Source organism: Euprymna scolopes, chromosome 19 (assembly GCF_053919585.1).
Source record: "Euprymna scolopes isolate OS-2025 chromosome 19, ASM5391958v1, whole genome shotgun sequence".
Classification (NCBI taxonomy): Eukaryota; Metazoa; Mollusca; class Cephalopoda; order Sepiida; family Sepiolidae; genus Euprymna; species Euprymna scolopes.
The window spans coordinates 126,962,537-126,974,731 of NC_136500.1; the positions used below are offsets into that span (position 1 = coordinate 126,962,537).

Below are 12,195 nucleotides of genomic sequence, written 5' to 3' on the forward strand. Positions count from 1 at the left end.
TTGTTGACATTGAATTTAAATATGCCCATGTTTTAGTCTCCAAGTAAGCAGTCCCATGGAAACGTGTTCCACAGATGAGAAGATCTTGGAAAGAATCTCTGTTTATGGAAATCCACCTGCCGCTAGGCATATGGATGATGAAGGGAAAGTTCTTTGCAGTTGCTATAATGATTCTTGGTGTGAATGTTTTATATGGCAGGGGGGGATTAGAGATTAGAGCTCTGGCGAACATTCTCCATGGTAAAAGAAAAAGAGCTGGAGGGAACAGAAGAGATCACTCTTGCTAGATTGCAAAGTGGATTATGTATTCTGTCAAGGCAAGAAAGTGTTTTGAACAGCACCTCCCCAGATGTGGTGACAGTATTCCATTTTAGGATTTGCCTTATTCTTTTACGGTATCACTGGAAGAATACTTAACATAATTAAATCCTTCTTAGATAAGAGAAAAATCCAGGTTGTCTGAGACGGTCATACATCTAAACAATATGATATAAATGTGGGAGTGCCTCAAGGGTCTATCCTTGGACCTTTATCATTCCTAATATTCATAGATGACCTCCCTGACAAAATTGTCTGCGAGATGGGTATATATGCTGATGACACCAAGCTCTACAACAGGAAAACAAACGAACACATATCTAAAGAAATGGCAGAAACACTAGAGGATGACCTCCAATCTGTAGTGGAACAGGGACAAAAATGGATGGTCACATTAAATGCTGCCAAGACCAAACTTGTTTCCTTCAATAATTACAAGAAATCTTCTCTACCACCAATAGCAATGGCCAAAGACTCTTTATCTGAAAGTACATCTTTTAAACTACTCGGCCTAACGTTCACAGGAAACATGAGTTGGAACAATTACATTGAGAGCATTGCCAGGACCGCTGCAAAGAAGGTAGGTTCTCTCTACCATGCTAGAAAGCTATTAACGCCTGAAAGTATCCTGTACCTCTATAAGGCCACCATTCACCCATGTATGGAGTATTGTTGTCATATTTTGGTTTCTGCATCTGCTACTAGTCTCTCGCTCCTTGACAGGGTTCAAAAGGGTCGCCAATCTGATAGGTCCTGAACTATCATCTAAACTTCAGCCTCTGTCCCATCGACGCAATGTTGCATCCTTCTACCTCTTCTACAAGTACTTTAACGGTGAATGCTCCAACGAACTGCAAGCACTTGTACTCCCTCGACGTAAATACCCACGCCAAACCTGACAAGCAGCTAAATCCCACCCCTTCACAGTTGAGATCCTTAGATGTAAGAGAGCCTTCTACTTCAGTAGTTTCTTCCCCAGAAGCGCTAGACTTTCGAATTCCCTTCCGGCTCCCTGCTTCCCCAACTATACTGACATGCAGAAGTTCAAGTGTAATGTGAACTGACATCTTGCTGCCCAACTCCCTACATAGTACCCCTGTAGCTTATGTCCCTGATAGTAGCCCCCTACATCAAAGTGGCAATGTGCCTTGTTTGGGGTGAAAATGTAATTTAAAAAATATATATATATATATATAGGTACTTTCTGGAGCAATAGAATGATCCAACCATTTTTCAAAATATGGGGTTTCCTCCGGGTATGGCACGATGGTCTTCTCAGGAAAATCAGATCATATGGTATCACTGGAAGAATACATGATGCAATTAAATCCTTCTTAAGTAAGAGAAGAATCCAGGTTGCCTTTGACGGCCGTACATCTAAGTAATATGATATAAATGCAAGAGTACCTCAGGGGTCTATCCTTGGACCTTTATTATTCCTAATATTCATAAATGACCACCTCCCTGAAAAAACTGTCTCTGAGATGGGTATATTTGAGAAATCCAGAATGACTGGAAACAACGTTGGGATAAACAGATAACGATTGTTGCTAATTTAGTTTTCCTTCTAGATTAGTTGTACAGTCAATGCTTGAATCTAATCTGCCTTACTCTTTCACCCAAAACGTAAAGAGAATATATAAATTCACACCTTTTCCAAAAGTATTAGTGAAAATGATACATGTTATATTCATAAATGACCTCCCTGACAAATTTGTCTGTAAGATGGGTATATATGCTGATGACACCACGCTCTATAACAGACACGACAGGAAAACCAATGAACACATATCTAAAGAAATGGCAAAAACACTAGAGGATAACCTCCAATCTGCAGTGGAATGGGGACAAAAATGGATGGTCACATTCAATGCTGCCAAAACTAAGCTTGTTTCTTATAATAATTAGAAGAAACCTTCTCAACCACTAATAGTCATGGCTAATGATACATTACCTGAAAGTACTTCTTTCAAACTCCTCGGTCTAACGTTCACAGGGAACATGAGTTGGAACAGATATATTGAGGGCATTGCCAAGGCTGCTGCAAAGAAGGTGGGCTCTCTCTACCGTGCTAGAAAGCTACTTACGCCTGAAAGTATCCTGTACCTCTATAAGGCCACCATTCGCCCATGTATGGAGTATTGTTGTCCTATTTAGGCTGGTGCATCTGCTGCTTGTCTCTCACTCCTGGATAGGGTTCAAAAGAGAGTCGCCAATCTGATAGGTCTTTAACTGTCATCTAGGCTTCAGCCTCTGTCCCATAGATGAAATATTTCATCCCTCTGCCTGTTCTAAAGTACTTTAATGGTGAATGCTTTGATGAACTACACCCCCTTGACGTAAATACCCCCAACAAACCCGACAAGCAGCCAAATCCCACCCCTTCACAGTAGAGATCCCTAGGTGTAGAAAAGCCTTCTACTCCAATAGTTTCTTCTCCAGAACTGCTAGACTTTGGAACTCCCTTCCGGGATTCTGCTATGTCAACTGTACTGACATGCAGAAGTTCAAGTGTAATGTGAACAGACATCTTGCTGCTCATCTTCTTCATAATATCCCTGAAACTTATGTCCCCGATAGTAGCCCTCTACTTCAAAGTGGCACAGTGCCTTGTTTTGGGTGAAAATTGAATTTAAAAAATTTGTGACCACGATGAATAGATACATACATAGTTGAGAGAGGGGGGGTAGATACATAGATTAGAGGAGAAGGGGAGGAGATTAAAGAAATCTTCCTTTTTTTTAACCCCTCTGTTTTAACTCCTACCTTCTGTTCACATTAGAGAGAGTTGCAATTTTTTTTTTCATTGTGATCACAAATTTCGTGTTCAATTCAGTACAACGTTATAATTGAAAACTGAACCCCCACGTGAAAAGTTATAAAAAAAAAAAACAATTATTTTTAATTTTTTTTTTTTTTTTAATATAATCTGAAACTTAAGTCTGTAATCGATGACATTAACAGGAAAAAATTGAAAATTGTGGAATTTAGAGCGATGGGGGCACTCTCGACAACGTCCGCCAGAAGGGGTTTCTAAATAATATTGTTATTGTTTCAGTGCGGTAAAATACATGCAGTTGGATTCTTCAGACTACTGTTCTAACCTTGAGTGCTATTTTCACAACGTTTCAGTCGATGTAACCTCCGACCTTCTCCGGTTGTATTTTGTTGAACTTGTTGAAACGGTGTGAAAATAACACTCAAGATGAGAATCCAAGTTCAAAGAATCCAAATACGCATAATCAATCCTCATCTTAAAAATTCAACGGTTCGTTTTACTGTACACATAGATTCGAAAAGTTGTCAAAAAATAAATATATAACAAATAAATGTTATCAAAGGCAAAATAGGTTACTTTTCTACCTACCTGGATAATTTTTTTGTGTTTTTATTTAATGTAACATGTTTATTCAGCTTGAAAAACATACAGTGTTTACTGTTTACCGATGTATTCGAAAATTCAAAATGGCACCGGACTCTTTTTTTTTTTTTTTATACATGGGTGTCATCACTTATCAAGGCCCGGAGGCCACTCAGGGATAAGGGTTATTGCGTGTACAGTAATCAATGAGATAGTATTGTAGTAATCATTAGTATTGGGGGTTTTGATAGAGTGTCTTACTTAAGGGGGCGATTTGTCAGGAGTTTGTTTATGTTGGACTTGAAGACGTCCAAGTTGTAGTCAGGTGGGAAACAGGCAAACGGCAGAGAGTTCCACTGGCGTGCAGTTCTAAGAAAGAAGCTTTTTGTTGAACACGGTAAGTTTGGGGGTGTTAGTACACTTACTGATCCGCGCTATTTTTTTAAATCGTATTTCAAAGTTTAATTAAAGTTTTATGTTTTTTTTATTCAATTGTACCTATTTACTATGCCTCTCCACGGGACAGAGTTACACCAGGGTCGTTTTTTAACGTGGAGAAAAGGTACAAAAATAAAAATTGTCTCAGTCGTGAAGGATTTCTCCTCCACCGAAAGAGAACAAGAAATAGAAGTGCAGCATCTGAAGAACAGATGGTATTTATTTGCTCCCCCACCGAGCAAATTAGGCACAAGGCCAATTTTTAATGTGAGGAGTGAAGGGAGGGGGAAGGGAAAAGGGGACCAGCTCCCGAGAGGTTGGAAATGGGAGCTGGTTAAAGGTCAGGCATGTGGGGTTGCCCCCACATCTGGTCTTTGCTAGTCATAGCTAGTCATAGCTTGCAGTATCTGCCGGAACAGATGGTATTTATTTGCTCCCCCACCGAGCAAATTAGGCACAAGGCCAATTTTTAATGTGAGGAGTGAAGGGAGGGGGAAGGGAAAAAGGGGACCAGCTCCCGAGAGGTGGGAAATGGGAGCTGGTTAAAGGTCAGGCATGTGGGGTTGCCCCCACATCTGGTTTTTGCTAGTCATAGCTAGTCATAGCTTGCAGTATCTGCCGGAACAGATGGTATTTATTTGCTCCCCCACCGAGCAAATTAGGCACAAGGCCGATTTTTAATGTGAGGAGTGAAGGGAGGGGGAAGGGGAAAAGGGGACCAGCTCCCGAGAGGTGGAAAATGGGAGCTGGTTAAAGGTCAGACATGTGGGGTTGCCCCCACATCTGGTCTTTGCTAGTCATAGCTAGTCATAGCTGCAGTATCTGCCGGAACAGATGGTATTTATTTGCTCCCCCACCGAGCAAATTAGGCACAAGGCCGATTTTTAATGTGAGGAGTGAAGGGAGGGGGAAGGGGAAAAGGGGACCAGCTCCCGAGAGGTGGGAAATAGGAGCTGGTTAAAGGTCAGACATGTGGGGTTGCCCCCACATCTGGTCTTTGCTAGTCATAGCTAGTCATAGCTGCAGTATCTGCCGGAACAGATACTACACTTTGATCTTGTCCCGAAGGCCAAGAATATGATTGTAAGGTTAAAGTATAGAATAGGTACAAAACAGTAAACACCCTCCACTCCCCATGTTAAGAATGGCTTTTTAAATAATAACATTATTATTTCAGCACGGATCAATAAGTACCAGTTTGGGAAAATTAGTTAAAAATTAAAAAAATATACAAAATACGGTATTTTTTTACGAACTGCCCCGGCCCAGCGTAGTATAAACACCCCTAACCTCTCCATGTTAAGAACGGCTTTCGGAATACCCCCTCCCCATGTTAAGAACGATTTTCCAGGTTGGGGGAATGTTTATTCCGAAAGCCGTTCTTAACATGGGGAGGTTGGGGTGTTTATAATACACTAGGGAGTGGGGTGGGGCACGTCGTAAAAATTTACCCAAAATACTGTTAAAAACCCACCCAATACATGTCAGTCTATGTCACGGTAACATATATTGACCGAATGTTTTGTATATTTTTTTAATTCTAACTTATTTTCCCAAACTTATCGTGTTCAACAAAGAGTCCGGCGCCATTTTTAATCTTCCAATACATTTTTTTTTTTTTGCAACTTTTTCGAATCTACGTGTATAGTAATACATAAACCCCAAATTCAGAAACTCATCATCATCATTATTATTATGAAACTAATACTTTTTAAAAATAAACAAAAGTGTATGTACAGATGAATAAGCAACACTTACTTTGTTAACAAAAGACACTCTATCTACGACATCCATATCAACAAAAATAAAGTTATAAAATAAACGAGATCAATTGTTTACTTCACATGATTCAGACATCTGGAAAACCGGTGTTCACGTAAAAAAGTCACCCAGAATATTTTATTCCGTCTGTCATACAGGAATTCGATTGAGACCATCATCTCCGTGCGTAAGAAGACGGCTTGGTCACTGACAAAGGGTATTTAGCATAGAAGACAACAACGAAGAAAAGAGCCAAAAAATTAAAATGCGTAACAAATAAACGAGTAAATGTGTAGTTTAGCGGCGTAAATTATTTGACAGACAAAAAAATTATAAACCCTAATTTATTTTTATATAAAGCACATTAATAGACCCAAAGGCTGAAATAAAACCAGAAAAAAAAAATTAATTTGGCACTTCTGCATGACAGTGCCATGAGGCGAATGTGTGTATTTTAGTTTCCATAACGGCCGATAGAGGGCGTGTGTTAGTCAAACAAGGGGTCGATAAATCGTAAAATGTTTCGCTTTTCCTATATTTTTGTGTTATTTATTTCGTTATTATATATTTTTTTGCGTTCTCGAAGAGACTTGTTTATATTTGAGGTTTACAGAACGGCCGGTAGAGGGCATTTCTCATTCAAAGAACAGGGGTCGATAACTCGTCCCAATCGCCTCATGGCACTATCGTGCAGAAGTGCATTTAATTTTTATTATTTTTTTATCATTTTTTATGAGACTAAATGTACGACATACGAGGCCGCCGTATTACTTTTAAAATTTGGCCTTTCTAAAGTTTGGCAACCAAATTTAGCCTTTTTTTACGCTCTTTCATTACGAAAAAATATGGCGGTCAAAAACATAGTTCATTAAAGAGCATTCAAAAAAGGCCAAATTTGGCCTTTAAAAGGCCAAATTTGTTAAACCTTAGAAAGGCCAGATTTTAAAAGCAGTCTCGTATGTCGTGCATTTAGTCTAATAAAATGAAAAAATAATAAAACATGAATTTTTTTTCTGGTTTTATTTCAGCCTTAAGGTTTGTCTAATAATGTGTTTTATATAAAAATAAATAGTTTTTATAAATTTTTGTGTCTGCCAAATAATTTACGCCGCTAAACTGCACATTTACCAATAAATGTTACCATAGGCAATATAAATTACTCTTCTACATATAATGGATAAATGTCGCAAAATGTCACAGTAAAACTTATTGGGTGGATTTTTATTAGTATTTTGTTAATTTTTTCACGATTGAACCATTATCGATGCTCTGAAGAAAGATTGATTGCCCGTTTAACTTACGTACTCGGCACTACTTGTCTTTCGAACTGAATAAACGCTTAAAATTCCGTTAAAATACACAAAACTTATCCAGGTATGTAGAAAAGAAATTCATCTTGCGGTTGGTAACATTTATTTGGCCCTTTTTATTGTTGTTGTCTTCTCTGCTAAATACCCGAAAGTTTTTAAAAAATATTAGAAAACTTTTTTTCAAATGCATTGAAAAAGAGAAAAATAAAAATACGGAACTGAACTGAAGTTCAATACTAGCAGGCCGCCCGGCGTTGCCCGATCATAAAATATGCATAAATATTATATTTTAATTCATACAGAAACTCAGACATGGAAAAGAAGCATTGAGGCTGAGACCAGGGCTGCCGGAATGACATGGGCTAAACTGAAGAAGACCAACCAGAACTGGGTCCATTGGAGGAGCGTCGTTGCAGCCCTATGTTCCCCAAGGAATCAAGAAGCCTAAACATATAGAAACTGAGAAATGTGCACGCGGGTATTATGCTTTTTGTAAATGCTATAAGTAAAAAAAAAAAATACTTAAGCTGAGATTGAAACCAACACCTAAAGACAGTGAATCAAGTACGATAACCATTACACCAACTTGACACAATCTTTAAAAAAGTGTTTTCAAACCTACTTATTCTTAACACAAATAATCACATGGACATTCGTGAAACAGTTGACAAACAGATACAAATCCGATGATTCCCATGTATCAATTTTTCACTTTTGACCTCTTAGGGGCCCTTTTTTCTGGATAAAAAAACGATTTAAAAGTTTTCCAGATGTCTGAATACCCTATTTACCAAATTTCAAGACTTTAGATATAAAATTCCATGAGTGTAGGTTCAGAAGTATCCTCACACACACAAATTCTCACTTTTATAGATATATATATTAACTAGTGGTGGTGCCCGGTGTTGCCCGGGTGTTTAGAGATGTGTGGGGGGGGGAGAAGGTAAATCAAAACAAAGCGAAGTAATAACCCTGTTTAAATATTAAAAAAAAAAAAAATGCTAAAACTTCTTTAAAAATAGGAAAAACAAAAACAAAAACAAAAAAACAGCGAACGTGAAAAATAAATATTTTTTAAAGAATGAACTTGAACACACCCGTCGTTCAAAACTGAAGCCAAGCGGACCTTATGGTCATTATCGACCAATAATTTTATTACCTTGCCCAAACTCCAGAAAGGTCGGGACTTATTCGGAGACTTGATAAGAACAATTTCACCCACCGAGATCTTCGGGGAGGGGGCCTTGATCTTTAATGTTGGCATCTACTTCTCTAATTGAGAGCAAGTAGTCATTGTGCCAAATATGTCTAAATTTACTGACGAATTCATCCCTCAGCTCAAGGGAATGCAAGAGCCTGTTTCTACTGAGAGGTTCTGGGGAAGGATCCTCTGAACCACAATTATTGATAAGCAGGCGGGGGTGATATCCCGTCTGCAAAAAATGATTGGGGGTCAAAATGTCAAGGCTTCTATCTAAAGCTGAAATAAATGGTAGTTGCCTATCGTTTATGACCTCCTTGAAGACAACTTTTTTGTTTCGTCAATACCAATGGAGTCTTGGAATAAAAACCTTCCACTCCATGTTCGACAGCAGAATCGTCGAAAAAGGGTTGAAGCGCATCTTCGTAAGTAGCTACAGGATTTAACGTGCTATCAATTAAGTAAGAATGGCACATAGGTAGTGTTTTAATAACTTGATCAAAGGCTGGTAACTCTTCCTTAACCTTTGCACTGGAACTCAAAAATTTAGACCCCTCGCCGAAGGGAATTATGTACTTGGGGAGTTTGCATGCAGAACCTCCCGAACATTTAATTAAGTGGAGATTATCTATCCGTGGAATAAAGTCCAGGCCAACTATGCCGTGAATAGCAGACTCATTCAATTTAATGTATCCAGGACAAATACAAAAACCCTCTTTAGTCAATTTTCACGTGATCTCATCAGATTTGTCCACTTGAAATTTTAACCTCAAATCATCTTCAAACAAGGCTGAAAAAGGAAAGGGACAATGAAGTCCTAATTTAAGAGACGCTTCCAGCTCCCTAAGTTTTAATGAATTAGTCCCCACACGAGTATTAACAGGCATTTCCCCATCCCTGGTTTTAATTTATTCCCGGGACTTAAACGGTTTAGTATTACGTCAAAAAAGAAGGATTTCTGGCTATCCGTATCCAAAAGACAGTAAAAATAGACTGGCCACCCTTTCGCCTTCATTGATATTTTGAATACAGGAAATATACATTTTTCCTGCCCCGATGTACGTCCCACAAGGGATTTGGGACTTTTGGGGCACATAATAGAAAAATGCTTCTTAAAAGCACAAACCGCGCAAGGATAAGGAAAACCCTTTATCCCATTGTAAACAGTCTCAGAGTGCTCCCTGATACATAATTTGAGTTCTTTGACTCTTATAATTTTTGAGTCAAAGTCTCGATATTTGGAACAATTTTAATTGGGTGATCAGTAACCGTACATAATTTACAAAATTTTTTAATCTCGCCATTATTAACGAGAGACTTATAGTTATTATTACTCTGTTTAGGCTTGGAATTATCGCCATATTAGATTTGGAATCCGAAGAAGCCAACATTTTTGCCGGGCTATTTTCCCGCCTCGGCACAACTAATGGTGATGTCATTAATATATCCAAAATGTGGAAAGTGTACGACATGATGGAAGAAAGAGAGGGGAAACGTTCGTTAGATTTGTTCATTAGCTTTCTGCGCACGCTGCTTGGAAATTTAGTGAACAGAATGTGTGCAACCATAATTCCAGATGTAGAATTATCTGAAGAAAAATCTGTATTAAAGGACTTGGTCATCTCGGTCAATTTAAGCTTAACGCACTCAAGAAGAATTTTAAGGTCTTTAATTGATAAAAATTCCTCTGGTTGAAGAATAATATCCTCAAAAATTTGATTCGTAATTAAAAATGGATTTAAAAATTTCCCTTTCAAACAAGCCAAGGCCTGCTTATAATTTTGGGGGTTTATATCTAAATTGGATACGAGATCAAATGCCTTTACCGTCAATTTAGATTTTAATAAGATTAATTTATCCACGTTGTTCAAATTAGAAGTACAAAATTCAAATTTTCTAAGGAAGCTACGAAATTCGAATTTATTTGAAGTCAGATCCCCGCTGAATAGAGGGCACTCTAATTCCATTTTCGTAGGAACAATAGCTTTTGTTTTTCCCTGGTCAGGTTCGAAACAAGCTAAATTTTCCCTAACTCTTGCCATAAATTCCGTCGAATCTTAACAAATATTGAATCTATCCTGAACTGAGGATTTTAAAATTAACTAGTCGAATAGGTTGTCCAGTTCGGACATCCATTTGTGAATATCCAGAGAAAATTTTTTTTTTTAATTTCTCATCTAGCCTTTCTTCCATCCAAGCTAGGGTTGTTGTTATTCGAAATTTCTTGACAGACATTAAATTGTAGCATAAGCATGCAGATATAAATTCGCCCTTGGTAATTGCAATGATAATGTTCCGCTCCATGTTTGGGAATTTAAAACGTCTCAAAGCAACAAAGTATTTTCACTGCCTCGATTCGAGTGAGAAATCCACGTCTGACCAACTCTGCATCTTTTTGGATTCTGATTTAAAAAGGGAATTTGGCACCAAGAACATTCTCGGCAGTTAGTTATAACATGCAATTTGATTGGTTAAAACAAATCCATGGATGGAGAAACCGTCCAATAAAAAGTTTGCTTATTTCTGCAGGATTTCTTACACCCTCGTTTAGTTATAAAATTAGATTTTCTTAATGAAAAGAAAACAACTACTTGATTAATTTACATATTTTTTGGAATATGATATCTTTTTGCTATGAAAGTAGGTTTAATTCTAAATACCCCTTCTCCGCCAATTTTTTTTAAATATCTATAATATAAATCTCACCTGTTTGTTTAAATGTATGTATGTATATATGTTTGCCTATAACTTTCAACAGAAGCAAAGGATTTTCACGAGATCGTTATCGTTTTGAAGCTGAACCCTTCAGACGACAAATATAAAAAAATTTGCTAAAAAACATTAATTCCTTCACGCTCAACTGGACACTTTTCTACAGGGAGGAGTTGCCTTTTTCACCAATATTTTCGAAAGTCATCCCCTCTTTACGATTGACTAGCCTTAATTTAAACCTTCGCCACTTATGTTTTATCGATGGACACACGGCAAAGTCGTCACGTTGTTTTTTTTGTTTTTTTACATTCTTTCCCTCCTTCCCGGTACGGGTTCGAGCCTTCTTGCCTACTACCCTCCCCCCTTATATTTTTGCTCAACACATACCTCCAAACAACTGGGCAACGCCGGGCACCCATGCTAGTCTAAAATAAAATGTGTAAGTGCAGCAAGGCATGTGAGAAGTGGCAACACAATTTTATTACGTCACATAGATTGAGAAAACTTAGTTTTTTAACTGCAAGAAATAAGTCCGTTTATTGTTTCTCTGTATTAGAATTAAAGTAAAATATATAATCGCTTAAATAATTACATAATCTGTGCAAAAGTTGAACAAGAAATTTATTTTAAAAGACAAAAAATAAGTAAGACAAGACAATGCATACGTGTCCATATGCAATTAAAAAACAACTCTTTTTAACATAAAAAAATAAAGTACTCACAGTTTGAGCTTTTTACAGAAAAAAGTTCTGGATCAATGCAGCGAACATTTGTGTATTTTCTTTGCTTGTTCTATCTCCCTTTTTTTAATAAGCAGACGACTTTTTTTTAGCATAAAGATATTTTTGGCCTTTAAAATAAAACTTTACAATAAAGGAAGCATACAATTTCTTTTATAAAAGAGTTTTTTTTTTCTTTAAATTTGACGAAAAGTCTATTGAAAATAGTTCTTTTGGGTTCTGTTTTCTTTTTTTCAGAAATCTTGCCAGATTAAGGAAATTTATGAAAAAACAATCAAGGGCGCCCGTTTCGCGGGAAAAATGCTGAAAAAACAAGGCCGAAATAGCTAAATATAGCTTTTAATATTCTTTTTC

General features: G+C 37.4%; 1 protein-coding gene across 2 annotated transcripts in view; it reads right to left on the reverse strand.

Moving 5' to 3' along the window:
- Positions 1–6,045, reverse strand: part of LOC145239962 (AP-4 complex accessory subunit tepsin-like) — a 28,093-nt gene extending 22,048 nt beyond the window's left edge. The window contains exon 1 of one of the 2 annotated variants that reach the window (XM_080103548.1): positions 5,876–6,045. In XM_080103548.1, the coding sequence (XP_079959674.1) occupies positions 5,876–5,911 (36 nt within the window). In that variant the 5' untranslated portion in view covers positions 5,912–6,045. The remainder of the gene's footprint in view (positions 1–5,875) is intronic. The other variant, XM_080103549.1, reaches the window with a different exon arrangement.
- Positions 6,046–12,195: the final 6,150 nt, after the last annotated feature.